The sequence below is a fragment of the Urocitellus parryii genome, chromosome 6, assembly GCF_045843805.1.
Source record: "Urocitellus parryii isolate mUroPar1 chromosome 6, mUroPar1.hap1, whole genome shotgun sequence".
Classification (NCBI taxonomy): domain Eukaryota; kingdom Metazoa; phylum Chordata; class Mammalia; order Rodentia; family Sciuridae; genus Urocitellus; species Urocitellus parryii.
The window spans coordinates 64614795-64633819 of NC_135536.1; the positions used below are offsets into that span (position 1 = coordinate 64614795).

Genomic DNA, 19025 nt, shown 5'->3' on the forward strand with positions numbered 1-19025 from the left:
TCTGAAAGGGAAAGGGGGCAGGAGAGGAGGATTAATATCACATGCTGCAACCAAACTAAACTCCCTTCTCCTTACAGTGGGAAAAAAAAGATCCTGTGTAGTCTGGTCTCTGCTGATGGCTCCATCTCTGTCTTGTATTCCTCTCTTTCTTTCTTTTTTTTTTTTTCTTTGAGGGGGTGGTACCGGGGATTGAACTCAGGGGCACTTGACCACTGAGCCACATTCCCAGCCCTATTTTGTATTTTATTTAGAAACAGGGTCTCATTGAGTTGCTTAGCACCTCCCTTTTGCTGAGGATAGCTTTGAACTTGCCATCCTCCTCTCTTAGCCTCCTGAGCCCTCCTGAGCCACTGCGATTACAGGCATGCGCCACCGCGCCCAGCTCTTCTCTTCTTGATGAGCATCAGTCACTGGCCTCCTGAAGATTCCTCAACACACCAAATCCTTTCTTCTCGGGTTTCATGCTTGCTAATCCCTCTGTTTACAACATGGTATCTAAAGTAAACCTTCCACCAGTTCACTGTTGCCTTTGTAGGCTTAATCATTAAATGTCTTCTGTGTTTGGTTACTGCTCATTTCTCCTCCAGCCTCTGACTCTGTGAGAGCAGGGCTCATGCCTCTCTTAACCTCTGTGGCTGTACCTGGCACATAGGTGCTCAGTAACTCTGTGCAGGGGGGAGCCTAAGACATCTATTTCCATCTTTTTATAACTATCCAAAATGTATTTGAGGTCTCTTTTCCCTCCACATCATTTCTTTGGCCTTTTCCCTTGCCATCTATGACTTCTCGGTCACTCAGTACCTCACCTGTAATGCTCCTTATGAGAATGTACCAGGAGTGTCCTGTCCCCATAGGCACATGAATACCCTTCAGCTACAGATGGAAGTGACCAGGTTCCTGCATCGGTGCGAAAGTGCCGGGACCTCTCAGATCACCACTTTGCCTCTACCAACCCTTTTTGGAAATAACCACATGAAAATGGATGTTGCCTGCAAGGTAGGTACAGTGTTTCCCCTCCCCCAGGCAGTTCTCATCTTTTATAACATGTTTAATTGTCACAATTGTAATTGGTTATTATTTTAGTTGTTTGCTTGATGGCTTCCTCTCCACTGGAGTTACATATGTTGGATATCAAGTAAATTTTGATCATTCTTATGTCTTGAGTGGCTGGCACCCATCGAATCTCATTAAATACATATCAAACAACTGAATAAATGGGGGCCCTCATTCTTTTTTTGTGTGTGGGTACTAAGGATTGAACTCAGGGGCACTTGACCACTGAGCTACATCCCCATCCCTGTTTTATATTTTATTTAGAGACAGGGTCTCACTGAGTTGGTTAGTACCTCACTTTTGTTGAGGCTATCTTTGAACTACTGATCCTCCTGCCTCAGCCTCCCAAGCCCCTGATTACAGTCATGTAATCATTACAGTCATGCACTACCACGCTTGGATCTCATTCTTGATTTAGGGACTATTCAATAGCTACTGCTTCCTTTTTTTTTTTTTTTTTTGGTATCAAGGATTGAACCCAGAGGCACTTAACCACTGAGCCACATCCCCAGACCTTTTATATATTTCATTTGGACTCAGGATCTGCCTGAGTTGCTTAGGGCCTCACTAAATTGCTAAGGCTGGCTTTGAACTCGCAATCCTCCTTCCTTCCTCAGCCTCCTGAGCCACTGGGATTACAAGTGTGCACCACCAAGCCTGGCGGTTACTGCTTCTTTAAGCATGTTTCCCTCTCCTTTTTCAGGTCATGCTGGGAGGGAAAAATGTAGAAGACGGTTTTGGAATTGCATTCCGTGTTTTGCAGGTATGACTTGGATTATCTGAGATTATGCCAAGGGCAGTCAGCACCTGACCACATTTTCTTGAGATTATTCTTCAGAAAATTTTTATCCCAAGAAAAGCAGATTTGCATGTACATTAGGGATGAAATCAGGGAAGTCGCTATTACAGAACTGGGTCAAATGCAAGACTGTAGGGTGTTTTGCCAAAAGCCAAGTAACCAATGACAAACTCATTAAAAGCTGTCAAATAACTACCTGAAATTAGTCTAGTACAGTTCCTCGTGGCTGTTTCTCTACAGAACCACTGCTCACCCTTGCAGGGGAGCAAGGCTAGAGGGAATAACCAAGGGTTTCCATTGTCCCTGTGGACTGCCCCTCCATTCTGTATCCAGGAGATGCTTTCAGGAGCATATTTTCTGTTGCTTGTGATAAAATGACAAAAGTGGGGTTGTGGCACTGAAGCAGAGGCTGGAGCAAGGCACTGAAACTCCAAAGGGCAAAGTCTCTCCAAACCCCCACCATGACCATGGGTTTATGCAAACACCCCTAGGAGCTGATTGAGGGACAGGCAAGACACTGTACGTAGCATGCATGTCTCAAGGACCAGTATTCTGTCTTCCCATCCCATCCATTTTAAGTGTTGGTTAAAGTGCTCTACTCACAGATGCCCCTGGTGGACAGGCAGAGGGGCAGCTATCCCCAGTTCCTCTGGCATAGAATTAACCTAGATGAGGCTTAAGGTCATCTGACAGTTTTCAGCAAATTAATCTTTTGATGAACTGGACTTTTTCTGAACACTAAAACAATTCTTAAGGGAACACCAAGTATCAAAGGCAGCAAATACCAGCTTTCCACACCATTTACCAGAGAAAGGTGATTTCACAAGAGAGAGAATGAAATGTTCTTAGGATTCTGTTAGGATATTTTAAGGAGATGCCATGGAAGTAAGTGAAATGCACCATTTTGGATGATAAGGTTACAGTGTTTATGGATGCTTCCTAAATGTCTGCCTGACTCTCAATGAACTTTTGCTTGTTTGGGGCTTGCTTGTTATGTTTGTTTTCTCTTGTGTAAACACTCATCATGGTTTTTCTACAGCAAACATAGTGGATACTTCTTAAATCTGGCCTCCCTTACCACTGTGGATATCCCCTGTCATCTTAAGTCCCATGTTCTGTTCCAGGACTTCCAGCTTGATGCTGCAGCAACCTACTGTAGAGCTGCCCAGCAGCTGGTGGAGAAGGAGAAATACAGTGAGATCCGACAGCTGCTCAAATGTGTCAGTGAGTCAGGCATGGCAGCCAAAAGTGACGGGGACACCATCCTCCTCAACTGTCTGGAAGCCTTTAAGAGAATCCCACCACAGGTGCACTCACCCTTCTCTTGGGTCCTCCAGCTATTTTAGTGTCTTCTCATCACCCACTTTATTTCTCTGTTGGCCATAGCGTGCCTGAAACTCTAGTTTCTGACCCCCTTGCAACAATAGCCTCTACAACCCTTTTCTTATAAGGAAAATTCATGGTGGTGAACATATAGCCAGAAGGTGTCCCTTAACATTACCTTTTCTAACATTGTGTATACCTGAAAATGTCTGATGGCATTGAACTGTTTGCTCCCTGTGATTCTAAAGATCCTGGTGGGCCAGCAAATGGCCTTTGAAGCTTATTACCTATGAAGTTGTATCCCTGTGGCTTCTTTGAGGGGTAAACAGAATCACATCCATTTGTGAAGGCCAAGCACAGGCCTCTTGGGAGATATTCTTTTCCCAAAATTCCCAAGCTTGCTGTTCTCATTAGCTTTCCTTCGTTGCTCCTATAGTAGGAGTTGAGTTTAGAAGGAAGAATGAGGCAGGTGATCTCATGCTGGAGTTACAATGCTGAGATGAGACTGAATTGGACTTTGGTCCCCAAAAGGTCATGGGCTCTTCTCCCTCTTAAAACTGCTGTGTCTCTGTTCTGCACAGGAACTGGAAGGCCTGATCCAGGCAATACACAGCGATGACAACAAGGTGAGCTGAGCTGTCTCTAAGCTATGGTGATGGTAATGGACAGCACGTGGGGCTTGCCTTGCTCTCCACAGTAGTCCCCTATAGTCTTGTACCACAGCTCTGCTGTTATCTAGAAGTGGCACTGAGATTTAAGTAGGGTTTTAGAAAGGAGGGAATGGATAGGGAACAGGTAAACATTGACTCTCTGAGCCTATGCCTTTTCAGTTCCTGACCCCCAACACAAACGTGTCCTAAGCTGCTCTTTTTTCGTGGGAGGGAGATGTCAGTCTTAAACCCTGGACCTTGCACATGCTAGGCAAGTGCTATGCCACTGAGCTCCATCCCCAGACCCTTTAAGGTGCTCTTGAATCTACATTTTATATGGATGTCTCCTCTCAGAAAGCCCTAGAAAATGTCCCACTTCCATCCTTAGGCTGATTGGCTGAGTGAGGTTCCCAGAGTGGGTAAGCTTTTCTTTGTTCTCCTGAGAAAAGAAAGCAGTAAGGAAAAGCCGCCCCCAACCCCTTGGCCTACAGTGTTCATTGGTGTCTCATTTGCCAGAAAGGGCCTTTCCCCTGGGACCAGTGAACTCTTCCCTATTTCAGAAATTGGTGAACCTTTGCTTCACATTGTCACTCTGAGGAGTGCTAGCCAGAACAAAAGTATTCCCAGCTGCCCTGTATGTGGCTAACCTTAGGATTGATCCTCCTGTCATAGCAGGAAGGGCCCCCAGCCAAGAAAGACCCAAGAAAGCCCAACCAGACAGGGCTACCCTGGCTATCAACAGAGGAATATTCTGGTAGCTGAGTTCTTTATGATGAAAAGAAATGTCAGGCAAGCTGCTCCCCGTGACAGTATTGCTAATCCCGGACTATATTTGCAGGGTATTGTTAGAGGCTAAGGAGGACCTGTTCTAAACATTTCCTTATTATTTCTGTAACATCCTGATGAAATGTTTAGGAAAAATGAGATTATAGCATTCTGAAATGTGGAGAATTACTTTTCTAAAATCAGAATGATAGTTTGGGATTCAGGGAAACTGGCCAGAACAGACAGCCAGTTTCCCTGAATCCCAAACTATGGTCCTTTCCTGAGCCTTCACTGAGCCTCACACACTATAGGACAGTGGCTCCGTCCCTGGAAGTGTGTACAGTGCAGTCTAGAGAGTCAGTATTACTCTTCAGGGTTTTTCTCTCAGCAGCTGTTCCAAGTGATCTCAGGACTTGGGGACTTGCCCATATCCGCTTGATCCAGTTCCTATTCCAGACTCTCTGGCAAGATGCCCTTCTTCTCTTGGCAGGAATTTTGCCTACTAACTGGGATATTTTACATGCATGGGCTCTGACTGGAGCTGAAGGCTGGAGTGAGAGCTCATATCCTAGGGTAGTGAATAGAACAACAGGACTTGATCACTTTTGTGAGCTCAGGACCTGCCAGGCATCTTTTAGTGGTGGGAGACAATCTGTAATTGAACCCAGGAAAGGAAGACTTTACTAAGACCCAAAAAAAGGGAAGAAACGGTGGAGCATTATACATGGAGTGAGAAGAATCCCAGAGAGGACTGTGAAGCAGAAAGCCAGCTGCCACTGGGGGCTGTGGCAGCTCAGGAGGACCTTGCTATTGTTCCCTGGCTCAGAGCACTAGCCAGAGAGGGAAGGGGCACTCATTCCCACCATACTGCACATACATGAGGCGGTTTGGGAGATATGCACTCTCAAAACTGAGCTGCCTCTAATCCAAGCAAAAGAAGTCAAGTCAGGTCTAACTGGGGTTAGACCTTAAGTACACCTTTTCTAATTGTGTATATTCATTTTCATCCCCAAATTTTCTGTTAAAAGATTTTAAATTCTGATTAAAAACAGAAAAGGAGAAGGGGGAATCTATGCAGCCATTGTAGCAAGAAGATATGATGGCTCATCAATTCATTAATTCATTCATATAATGCATGTTTATTAAACATACTACATGCTAAACATCAGTAATACAAGGGGTAGAAAAAGCAGACACTCTTCCTGCCCTCATGGACCATATAGTTAAGGAAACAGATATCAATGAAAAAATAACCAAGTAACCATAAAATCATGATCTGTGGTCACCAGTAGTAACTTTTTACACTATAATACCATGTGATAGCTTAATGTCTAAAATATATGAAGACTTGCATAATACAAAGGCAATAACCTGCCTGTTAATCTGTAGGTGAGAGGTAATGTGTCTGCTTGAGCTTTGATGTGGCTCAGCATATTTGTTGGTGATTCACCAGTGATGGTTTCCTTTCCACTGTCTCTCATATCCGATTGCCAGGTTCAGGCCTACCTGACGTGTTGCAAGCTGCGATCTGCCTACCTGATTGCTGTGAAGCAAGAACACTCACGGGCCACCACCCTCGTTCAGCAGGTGCAGCAGGCTGCCAAGAGCAGCGGGGATGCCATAGTGCAAGATATCTGTACCCAGTGGCTTCTGACAAGCCACCCCCGGAGTGCCCATGGCTCAGGCTCCAGGAAATGACCCTGGGCAGCAAGACCAGGAAAACATAGCAAAAGAACTGTGGCGACAGGAGTGATAACCTCCACCTCTCTCCTCCCATGGAGTGGGACTTCTCTGGCTCTGCCCCAGGCTGGAAAGAGTTGGATTGGACCCTACTTGCCTTCCAGCAAGGACAGGACTTTTCACGCAAGTGCCATGTTTCTGTAAAATTGTGGGATCTGTGTGTTCGTCTGGAGATGGCCAGTTCTTTCTACCTCAGAATGAGTGAGTGTGTGTACACAGGCATGTACACACATGCGTGCATGCTCCTGTACACTCATGTTTACGCCCAAGCATTTTCAAATGAGACTCTCCCCCATTAGAGGCACTTTCCTTTAGATTTTTGCCAGTCTGAAATCCTTCCCTGCGTTTTGGTTCTTAACCCGGGTCATCCTGTTTGTACACAGTCCCCTCCACATGGTGATGCTTTAGTAGCTCCTCTTAACTAGAGGAGTTTTACACAGAATTATAGGGCAACACCAAAGGATTGCTTCTTTCCCCTTTCTTTCCTTCCTGAAATTCAGAGATGGCTTTGGGGCAAGTGCTACCTATGGAATAAAACTGCTTGCCGAGTGTCTCCTCTCATAAGCACAAGGAGTGCACGTGGGTCTTTGGAAGGTAACCTGAATAGAGGTCTTTCAGGTAGTGATGTCCAAAACCTCTGACAGCAATACAGGTGATCAGGTCTGTGGGCTAATGCACAGACCAGAGGGTCCTTGTCACATTGATCCAGAGGGAAGGAAAAGGCAGGCCTCTCCAAACAGGTATGCAGGATGGTTACTCACAAGCACAGAGCTGGCTCTTATTGGTATCCCTGCTACAAAGTTGATGGGTGAAAGACTGTGGCTCCCTCTCTGAGAGTCTGGGAAGAGTAATGGTAGTAAGGGTCCTAGGACTGAATGGCTAGACTTTACCTATTTGAATTCCAGTCCTGTTTGTGCCTCTTGAGTTGATTAAGAAACCATTTCCCTTTTTCTTCTTCTCCCTTCAGTCTTTCTGGGACCACTGGATGGATACTCAGACACCTGGGTCACTAAGACAGCAGTGCACTTATCAGTCTTAACAGAGGGAATCAGGGATTCACTTTAGAGTTTAGCCTGTGGGCAAGGGTCAGAACTAGGGAGCCAGGTATGGGGGGCACACACCTATCATTCCAGCTACACAGAAGCTTGAGGCAGGAGAATCGCAAATTCAAGGCTAACCTCAGCAACTTAGCAAGACCCTGTCTCAAGATAAAACAAAAAGGACTGGTGATGTAACTCAGTAGTAGAGTGCTTGCCTGGTAGCATGTGTGAAAAAAAGTACCTAGTACCACAAAAAAAGAAGGAAGAGGAGAAAACAAGGGGACAATAGGTTACATCCAGTTGGTGGAAAACTAGGTAAAATGCTTCTTGGCTTGTCTTCCCGCCTGAGATGTGGGATATTTGAGAAAGGGTTTGTCATACTTAATTACTTGGATTTGCAAATGAGAGGCCTAAAGAGAAGCCATGCAGCCCTGAGTCTCCCACCAGCCAGAGCCCAGCCTATTGATCCCTTTTTTAAAGCTGAGAAAAACAGAAAGTGGAAGTTGAAGTCAACATCTCTGGTGCTTAGAAACCCTGTGGAATTCCCTCTGAAATGAAATTTTTAAAGTAAAATAAGTAAGTATTATGGAGATCTGTCAGATTGAAAGTTCTGGTCCTGTTAGGAGAAAGACTGTAAGGAAAATACTAAAATTTGGGGGGGGGTGGGTGAAGTATGAGTGACTTTTCCTTCCTTGAGTCATAGAACACATCTGACTGACTCCCAGGAAGGGCATCTGCTTGCCCTTCTGAATCTGCCCTTTTTGCACTGAACATAAGCACTTTATACAAATGAGTCACAAATCTTGCAGCCCTTAATTTGGGGTGTTAAGACCAGATTTTCCTGACTTTTTCCTCTAACTAGTTGAACTGTAAAATAGTCAACCATTGACTAGACTGACATAGATGGGGCTAAAGGTCTTTGAGTATCACGCTGTGGTCTCCAGCAAAATATTCTCCAGAGCAAATGTATGTGTTGAGGGGCTAAATGTCTTACCACAAGCAAACCACAATAAAGTGTCTATCCAACTAGTTTCCTGGCCTCCTGTCTTCCTTGTACTGATTGCTCTTATCCTGCCCATCCTTTCTCCTTGTGTTTTCTGTGGATAGAAAAGGTAAGTGGGGATGGTCAGGGGACCTTCAACTCTTAAACTTTCTCTCAATGATTCCCATATTAACTACTGACTCAATCTTTGGTTAGGATTTATCTCGTTTTCTGAGTGTCGCAACCTATTAATGGACTCTCTGCCACCAAAAACATTTTTCTTTTTTTCATTTTAGTTTTGTTTTTGGTTCAGCTGGGAATGGGGTGGAGATAGTAATATATTTGTAAGGCAATAAAAGGTAAGTGAAAAGTCCCTCCTATTTCCTGTTCCCAAAACCAACTCCCTTCCAGAGGCCAGTAATTATTTTGACTGGCTGTTTCTAAACCAAATTTATACCCTCCTTAGTTCTCCCCTGTCAGCTCTGCCTCCTGAAACTTTTCTACATGGCTCACCAGTTTCTAGTGTGTTGTTCCAGAGCTGCTTTATATATAAACAAGCATTATGACTGAAGTGTTCCATGGTGAAAATAATGCCATAATTTAACCATTCTCTCTACCAATGGACATTTTAGGTTGTTGCCATCTTTTGGCACAATAAATTATGCTGCAGTGAAACATCTTGTCCAGAATTGCTATATTAGAGGATATGTGCATTTTGGTAAATCATTTCATTCACCTCCAAAGAGGCCATAGCAATTGACTCTCCCACCAACAATGTACGGAATGCCTGCTTTTCCTGCACCCTAGACAAAACTGTTGTGAAACTTCATAGATCTTTGCAGATATGAAGTGAAAAAAACGGTACTCTGAGAACTTTTTTAAAGATGTGTGCTATTTTAAAACCTCACTCCGCATCCCCCAGCCGCACAAAAGAAAAAGTCAATAAACTCTTGTAGTTTCTAATAACCAATTTGTGAATTTTTTAAATATTTTGTAGGGTCTTTAGGGAAACAGAGATTGAACTTAAAATTGCTTGTACCCTCTCAGGGCATATGTTTGTAGCATGATACTTGATAATAGCAGTGGCATCACTGCTATTATCTCCTTTCCCCAGAAACATAATCTCATCTAATTTCTCATTTAAAAAAAAAAAAAACACTAAAAATAAACACAATTCCAGATGTAGTGACACATGCTGATATCCAGCTACGGGGGAGGCTCAGGCAGGAGGATCACAAGTTTGAGGCCAACCCTGGCAGCATAGCAAGACCCAGTCAAATTTTTTAAAAAGGGCTAGGAATGTAGCTCAAAGATAGAGCACTTACCTAGCATGCATGAGGTTTAATTCCCCAGTACTGCAAAAATGAAAAAAAAAAAAGATGAAAACCATCTGAAGTAGATGCGGTACATGTCATGACAGAGAAAATTGGAACTCCCAATCTAGATGAGGATAGAGGAGACATGAGCACTATGTTTAGAAACTTGAGACATGCAGAGGTTATCAGATCTCTTTGGCTAGAGCTTAAGTAGATCAAAGGCCATTAGATCTCTTAATCCCCATGCAACCAAAGAGTTGTCACAGTAACCCTGGAGGAAATGGCCTCTTCTTGATCTTTGTCACCTCTTCCACAGTGACAGTGTTAACCAGCCCATTGTTGAACCTACCTGCTCTTCTACAACATATGCATTCAACATCTGGTTACTGGTCGGCTGTTTTGCTGAAGTGCTTTCTTGCTTCCTATTTCTTCATGTTGTTTCTTCTTGAACCCTTCCTTCACCCCCACTACCACACCCTCCAGTCTACCATTGCCAAAAACCCTTCCATCAAGCCCATATGGGGAGTCAGTCATCTCCTCTATAAATTATTGGCTTTTCTGGCGATATTCCCTCTTCATCCTTCTTCAAGTTTCTGGCCATTCCCTCTAGACACTCTTTCTAGGCCCACAGATCTAGCAATCTTATTTACTTAGGCATTGGGGATTGAAAGTAACCCAGTGTTACATTACCACTGCACTACATGCCTAGCCTCTTTTACTTTTTATTTTGAGACATGGTCTCACTAAGCCACTGAGGGCCTCACTAAATTGCTGAGGCTGGCCTCCAACTTGGGATCCTTTGGCCTCAGGCTCCTGAATTGCTGGAATCAAAGGTGATCGCCACCATGCCTGGCCTCCAGCAATTATTTTGACTGGCTGTTTCTAAACCAAATTTACACCCTCCTTAGTTCTCTCATGTCAGCTCTGTCTCCTGAAATTTTTCTACTTGGCTCACTTGTACCCCAAAATATCAGCATATCCAAAGTGGGATGCATCTTATTCCATCCACAAGCCTGATCTTCCTCCTTCAGTAAGTATTAATATTAATTGATATTATTACTATTTTGCATGCTGCCTGGATTAGAATATCTGTGCAGTTTCTTCTCTTTTCATTCAGCACTTAAGCATATGTCTAGTGGAAAGTCAGACCCTACCTTCCTGCCTTCCCAGTTTGCTTTGTCATGTGTGAGGTCCTTGTCGTCTTAGTTCCTTAGGTTCCTTAGTTCCTTAGTTCCTTAGGTCCTTAGTTCAGGTCCTTGTCGTCTCCTCCCCTTTACCTTAAACACTCGTCCTGGAGTTATACTTCTTACCAACTCCATATTAACAAACAATAAGTCTAGAATAAAAGAACTATAATTTGGAGGTATGGAAAATCTTTAAAAACAGAAATGAACTCCAGAATCTTTGAAAGACTTTAATTTTTATTGTGTATATATATATATTATATATACAGTATTATATATTTTGTATATGGAGGTTAGAAAGCATTTTGCAATAATAAACAATTCATATTACTTTTACATTTTTTTTGTAGACATAGTAGTATAAAAGTAATGTGCATGTCCATTTTTTACCTTGGCAACTAGAACACTGAACATTAGAATTGTAAGTAATTTTATTTTAGTAAAAATTCATAGAATTCATTAAATTTTTGAGCTGAATACGTTGGCACATATCCGTAACCTCAGCTACTTGGGAGGCTGAGACAGAAGGATTATAGGTTTTGAGGTCAACCTGGGAAATTTATCAAATCCTTGTCTAAAAATAAGTAAGGGGTGGGATGTAGCTCAGTGGTAGAGTGATTGCCTAGCATGTGCAAGTCCCTGGCTTCCATATCCAGTACCACAAACAATTAATCAAATTTTTAAAACTAAACAACTTGAGCTTTAATTAAATAGTTTTTATTTAAAATGTTGATATTCATAACTAATGTATATTGTCTTTTAACTTTAATAGATAAGTTAAATATTTTAGAGGAAAAATGACAACTCATTTAAAAATTTTTATTTTTGTGTTTCTTTGATTTCCATTTTTATTAAAACATTCAAATTGTATATATGTTGAATGTAATTACTTTTTTTATTCCTTTAAGTAACTGCTCTCTTGTGAACAAAATTATTGGATGATTACAACACAATTTGTGATTTTATTGAGATGCAGGAGAATTAAATTTTATGGAATAAGTATATAATATTTAATAAATTATGTCTTTATTATTTATCTCAGTACTGCTTGTCCATATGTTCTCTCATCATCTACCAGCTGGATACAGACCATCCAGTGAAGAACTCTGAGGAAATGAGAGATGATGGACCCACTGAATTTTTAATGGCCATGTGAATCCACCCTCTCAACTAACTCATCCGTATTCTGGACTGTGACATGAGCAAGAAATAAAATTTTAATATAGTAAACCACTAAAATTTAACGCTTTCTTTCAGCAGTTAACTTCCTCCTCCCATTAGAACAAACTGTTCTTCTTCTTTGGTCTTCTCAGCTGATTGTTTTGGCTATTAGATATCATCCATCCATATGTAAAAAATATAGATTGTACACATTGATTGAAACCTGGATGCACCCCTGTGAAAATGTACCAAGTATTAAGATTCTCTGTACTGGCATGTTAGGTCAGCAATCCTCATGGTCTGATATCCTCAACTAAAGATAACAAGTATTGGAGGTGAATAAAAGTATAATGAAACAGGTGCCAAAATTTCACTTGGAAGATGAGGAAATTGAGAGTAATGAAAGCAGACCAGGAAGACATCTGCTGGCCAGCAATACTGCTGAAGAAAATAGGTCAAAAATAGCTGAATATTAGCAACATCATGTATGAGGGCACAAATGTAATAAAGACAATTTAATATGTCACATAACAAGAAGTTTTCACAGAGGGCAGCTCCAGCCTTGGTTCAAGTGACTCACTACTGCACCATCAGCAACTGAAGATCTTTCCATCTTTTGCTTCACTGTCCTCAGCATGTGAGCCTAATCTTTGGACAAGGTCAGCTCCACTGGTGGCCTCAAAATGATTGTGGCAGAGTCAGGTGTCACATTTAGCCATGACAGCATTGGTACTTAGGATTGAACAGAGGGTGAGGGTTATCACTGAACTACACCGTACCCAGTCCTTTCTATTTTGAGAATGGATCTCTGTAAATTGCTGAAATTTTTTGTTCTTTTTACTTATTCATGAGAGTAGAATGTGTTTTGACATATCATACATATATATATATATGGAGTATAACTTCCCATTTTTGTGATCATACATGATGTGGAGTTACACTGGTTTTGTATATACATATGAACATAGGAAACTTAGGCCCAATTCATTCTACTGTCTTTCCCATTCCCATTCCATTTCCTTCCCCCATTTCCCCGGTCCAATCCTGTGAATCTCCCCTTCTCCTCCCTCTCTGCCCCCACCTATTATAAGTTAGCATCCATATAACAGAGAGAACATTTGCCTTTGTTTTGGGGGATTGGCTTATTTCACTTAATACGATAGTCTCCAGTTCTATCCATTTACAGGCAAATGTCATAATTTCTTTCTTCTTTATGGTTAATATGCCATTGTATATATGTACCACATTTTCTTTATTCATTCATCTGTTGAAGGGCACCTAGGTTGGTTCCATAGCTTAGCTACTGTGAATTGAGCTGCTATAAACATTGATGTGGCTGTGTCATTATAGTATGCTGATTTTAAGTCTTTTGGGTATACCATGCTTCACTTTTTTATTTTATTTTTGTTGTTGTTGTTGTTGTTGTTGAAGTACAGTAAAATGCACATATTTGAAGTATGCATTATGATTATTTTGACATGTTTTGACATGTATATAACCAAGACAAATCAATTAAAAAGCATGTCCATGACATTTTTTTAAATTTGAAATCTTATACACTATGTTTCCTACATGATTTATTACATTAGAAATCAATCAGCTTGGACCAGGTTGTGGCTCAATAGTAGAGCACTTGTCTAGCACGTGTGAGGCACTGGGTGATCCTCAGCACAACATAAAAATAAGTAAATAAATAAAATAAAGGTATTGTGTCCATCTAAAACTAAAAAGAAAAAAAGAAATTTATATTAAGAAATATAAAACGTTACTCCCACATGTCAAGTACTTCAAAATTAAATGACATATTTATAAATATCTCACAGGTTTAGAAAGAAAGCACAAGTAAATAAAAAGTGCTTTGAACTAAGTGTTAATGAAAGCTGCTTAACATAGGTGCCCAGCCTTGCTGAGAGGCCTCTGCTCCCGCACAGAGAGGACGGCTCTGCAGCTTCCCATCTACCAATGTGTGGCTTTTCCCAGACTGCCTCCAACTTGGGACACTGCAGCCACAGCCATAGCCCTCCCAATGTGGTAGCTCCACCGTGGGACAACAGAGAGGGCCTGGAGGCAGCTGCCAGCTGCAGCACCACAGGCCATAGCACTGCACCACTCAACAGGCCACCCAGTGCCATCGTCCCACCTGGCTGTCTAGCCTCATCTCTGAAAGCAATCTCCTCCATCTTGGGACACCTCTGCCTCCATATTGGGTTACCTCCACTACTCAGCATTAAGATAATAAAATTATGGCATTTGCAGGTAGATGGATGGAGTTGGAGAATATCATGCTAGGTGAAATAAGCCAATCCCCCAAAATTAAAGGCCGAATGTTTTCTCTGATAATTGGATATTAAAGGCCGAATGTTTTCTCTGATAATGGGGGAGGGGCGGATGAATGAAGGAACTTTGGATGGGGCAAAGCCAGGAGAGGGGAGGAAGGGGAAATTGGGGAAGGAAAGACGGTGGGATGAGACGAATATTATTGCCCTGCACACATGGTGAGACTCTACATCAGGTACAACCAGAAAAGTGAAAAATTGTACTCCATTTATGTACAGTGAATCAAAGTGCATCCTGCTGTCATGTATAAATAATTAGTACAAATTTTAAAAAAAATAAAGCTGAGTGCACACAATTGCCAAAAAAAGAAAGCTTAAAATATCAGATCTCTTGGGCTGGGGTCGTGGCTCAGTGGTAGAGTGCTTACCTAGCATGCACGAGGCACTGGGTTCTATCCTCAGCACCACATAAATGTAAAATAAAGATATTGTGTCCACCTAAAACTAAAAAATAAATTTAAAAAAAATATCAGATCTCTGCATTGAAACAGTACTAAAAAGAACGTTTATAACTCAAAGTACTTGTATCAGAGAGAAACTAGATTAATAATCAAATTATTTTCAAATTAGGTAGTAGGAAGGAAAAAATAAAAGTAGGAGCAGAAATATATGAAACAGAAAAAAATAATACAGCTAATAGGCGATAAAAATCAAACAAGTCTAATCAAGAAAAATCATGCTTCACTTTTTAATCAATGAGGAAACCTTTCCTAGAAGCTACCAGATTCCTTTCACATCCCATTGGCCATGAGTGTGTCACGTGCCTTTTCCAAAACCAGTCACTTGCAAGGGAAATGCAATCATAATTTCCTTGGACAGTTTACAGTCCCAGTAGCACATCAGAATTAGTTGGAAGAGAAGGGAGAGAATTACTTGGGAAAGAAGAGACAGCTAGGAAAAGGAGTTTTGGAAATACCAAAAGGTGAGGGATGGGCAAGAGGAGAAGATGAGGAGAGTGAGCAATAGATGGGGAGAGTGAGAAAGACAAAGGAGATGGGACACACAGAAACCAAGTGGAAGGAGAGAAACCAGAAACAGTAAGTGCTCTGGACAAAAACCAATCACCCCAAAATATTCTGCAGTGTTTTTGTGAAGCTTTAAGACGGAAATAGGAAGGGTTATTTTATTTTCTTAGGAAGACGACACAGGTGCAGGTGGGAGAGGAATGATAGATAATTTTCCAGCAGAGAGATCCTGTGGTCTCTCAAGCTGGCAAAGTGGTTATGAAGCAGCCCCTGGCTTTCTCACAAAGGGGAGAGCTTTCTCTTTCTCACAAAGGGATCTGGGACAGAAGCTGAGAGCTGCAGAGTAGACTGCAGAGTTGGAGTTCAGGCCACACCTGGGTTGCTGGGTAGGTAGAAGGTTGACAAGGGTTAGAAGAGAGATACCTTTCCAGGGTGGGTGAGGGGGCCTGATGCAGGGTAGTGGGTCCTCTCCAGAGGAAGTCACCCCAAGGCCTTGTTCAGAGTAAGCCTTGCCCTGTAAGTAGACAGGCACCACAGTCTTCCAGGATGCAAAATCATGAAACTTTTGGCTTCCTGATGGAGACTCCTTGATCTCTTCCTCAGAGCATGCATTTGGCACCATAAATGAGGGATAGAAATGTCCACAAATTCAGGCCAGTTCTTCAAACTACATCACTAGCCCTTCTGTTCCAGCTAGATTTGGAGATATCAATGATACACTCTGGGTAAAAGCAAATGAGAAATGATCTCCCTTCACCCCCGTAAGAAAATAAAAGGGCTTGACCAGAGGACAGCATGCTAGACATTGCCTCTGTCCCCATAGGGGCCTGAGAGGGTCAAGACCGCCCTGAAGTTCAAAATGAAAAGGAGTGGAATTGCTGGGTACAATTGGCTTCACCATTGCTTCCACTCATAGCAGCAGTGTTTAAAAACAGCTATTTTTCTAAAATTTTATAAGCTTTCTGATTTTTTTTTTGTACTAGATATTGGGTTCAGGGACACTTTACTTCTAAGCTACATCCCCAGCCTTTTTCTCACTAAGTTGATTAGGGTCTCACTGAGTTGCTGAGGCTGGCCAGGAACTTGTGATCCTTCTGCTTCAGACTCCCAAGCCACTAGAATTATAGGCATGCACCCATCACACCTGGCCAAGCTTTCTGACTTTAACAAGCTGGTGCTCAAAGATGATACCGAAACATCTTGTTTAAATTTGCCTTTCCCTAATCACAAGTGAGGTTGAACATCTTAATTTGAGTATAGATTCATATGCATTTCTTCTGTAAATTTCCTCTTTATATCTTTTTCGCATTTTTGTAGGTATTGGGGATTAAAACCAGAGGCATTCTTCCATGGAGCTGCACCCCCATCCTTTTTATTTGTTATTTTGAGGCAGGGCCTAAGTTGCCCAAGCTGGCCTTAACTTGCAATCCTCCTGCCTCATCTTTCTAAGGAGCTGGGATTATAAATGTGTCCCACCATGCACTGTGGTTCCTGTTCATATCTTTAGAGAAGTTCTCTTTTGGATTTTATGTCTTCTTTTATTGAGAAGTAGCAATTCTTTATGTAATATAGGTATTATATAACTTTGTCACATAGATAGATATAGATGATATAGATATGGATAGGCATGTAGCAACACACCACTCAGTTTTACTTCTTCGGGAAAGAAGCTCTCATTCCTCCATATACTAGAAGCATAGGTAGCTAACAACTCTCATTTAAGTCTTTCTCTTGAACCTGCCCTCGCCAAAAAGAAGTTTCACCCAGGTCATGCTCCCTCCCTGGAAGCTGTCCACATCCGGTGACAGATCACTGTGGAGGCATAAATCTCTCCTCAATTTAAGGCAACTTAGCTCCAGGGCTCCCTGTGGAATAAGATCACCTAACCTTACCTCAACCTCTAGAGCTGCTGGGATTACAGGCGCACCCCACCATGCCCAGCCAGAGTCAGCTTCTTGCAGCCCATCAAAGTTGTGTTTCTTCTGCCTACAACCACTAAAGTATTTTTGAGTGAATGGTCTGATATCCCCCAAGATATTTTACAATATCCCACTCTCACCTCCTAAAAAATGTCATGGGGGAAATAGATGAGATGAGATTGACAACATGTTAATAATGTTGCAGCTGGACAATGGGTGCATGGGGATTCATGACACTATTTGATCTATTTTTGTGTTTAAAAATTTTAATAGGGTTGAGGGTGTAGTTCGGTGGTAGGGGACTTATCTAGCATGGGTGAGATCCTGGGTTTGATCCCTAGCATCACAAAGAGAAACAGAGATAGAGAAAGAGAGAGATTTAATAATAATTTTTTAAAGGTTACTTGAGCTAGGCACAGTGGCACACACTTGTAATCCCAGCAACTCGGGAGCCTGAGGCAGGAGTATCATGAGTGCAAAGCCCTAGCAAAGCCCTAAGAAGCTTAGCAAGACCCTGTCTCAAAAATTTAAAAATAAATAAATAAATAAGACCAGGGATGTGGCTCAGTGGTTAAGCACCTCTGGGTTCAATTTCTGATACCAAAAAAAAAAAAAAAAAAAAAGAAAAGAAAAAGAAAACAACAAACAACAACAAAAAAACCCTTTATCTTAAAAAATAAATAAAAGGCTACTTAATGTTGAAGAAATTTTTTTTTGTCACCAGATACTCTTGGAGGCTTTAGAGCTAGAGCCAATAAACATGGTTTCTAGGATCAACTGGCTGAAAGATTATTTACATCTCTCTTCCTCTTCTTGGTGATCTTCAGAACTTCAGTCAAGAAGCAGGTCACCTGGTCCACAGTATAGAAGAGTGAGGCCAGAAGGAAGAAGAGCTATGAATGTAGGGAGAGAGGTTATTGGGACTTGATTTTTCTGCAGCTACCATCTACCATCCTACCTCTGGTCTTACTCTGTGCTACAGTTTAGCAGTTGTGTTTTAATCCACTCCTTTCACTTCTCAGCTAATAAAATGTTAGTTCTAGAAGAAACTTGAGAAAATATCCAACTGTGCCATCTTATTTTGCACCCAGGTGCAATATGATAAGAAAGTGATGGGTGGGTGGGTAGGGTGAGATACTGCTCACTAAACTGGTGGGCAGGCTTCCCTTCTTTGGCCCATGTCCCGGAGAAAATAGAAAGGCAATAAGATGAATGTGAATCTTTATTTTATCTAAAAATTGAGGTAAAGGGAACTCTATAAAAAGAAACCATCTGCACAGTGGAAAATGGAAAGGCCCGGCTTCACTTCAGGCTCCACGATGCTCCAAAGAAGAAATCAAATTTGGCCAAGGTTAGCCATGATCTTCTTGAGTTGATCAAATTCCAGGGTTGTGACTAGCATTCCAAAGAGGAAAGTGGTCAATTAAGAGTTTGAGCCTAAAGTCCCCTGGAAATAGGTAGTGCTACTGCTCCTGTCACCTCAGCTTAAGCATGCACTCTGGTGTTTCTGGTGTTGGTGAGAAAATTGACCCAACTTCCCAGGCTCTTCTGTCACCCCCATTCCCAACCTGGGATTTGCTCAGTTCTTTTGTCCCATAGGATTGCTGATTCTCCATGTCTTCAAGGATGGTCTCTAGGTGTGAACATCCTGTGCCATGAGCCAGCATCACATGAGGGTGTATCAAGGTTTCCAGAAAGGTCAAGAGGATCAGAGTGGGCAGCATTTGCAGCAGCAGCAGCCAGTCAAGAGGAGAATCCTTTCAAGTTGGCCTTCTCGTTGGTCCCCTTTCAG

General features: G+C 42.0%; 1 protein-coding gene across 2 annotated transcripts in view; it reads left to right on the forward strand.

Annotated features, from left to right (window-relative positions):
• Nucleotides 1–8389, forward strand: part of Zfyve26 (zinc finger FYVE-type containing 26) — a 59569-nt gene extending 51180 nt beyond the window's left edge. For both annotated transcript variants that reach the window (XM_026385105.2, XM_026385103.2), the window contains 5 exons: nt 855–996; nt 1757–1816; nt 2977–3159; nt 3757–3801; nt 6085–8389. In XM_026385105.2, the coding sequence (XP_026240890.2) occupies nt 855–996; nt 1757–1816; nt 2977–3159; nt 3757–3801; nt 6085–6288 (634 nt within the window). In that variant the 3' untranslated portion in view covers nt 6289–8389. The remainder of the gene's footprint in view (nt 1–854; nt 997–1756; nt 1817–2976; nt 3160–3756; nt 3802–6084) is intronic.
• Nucleotides 8390–19025: the final 10636 nt, after the last annotated feature.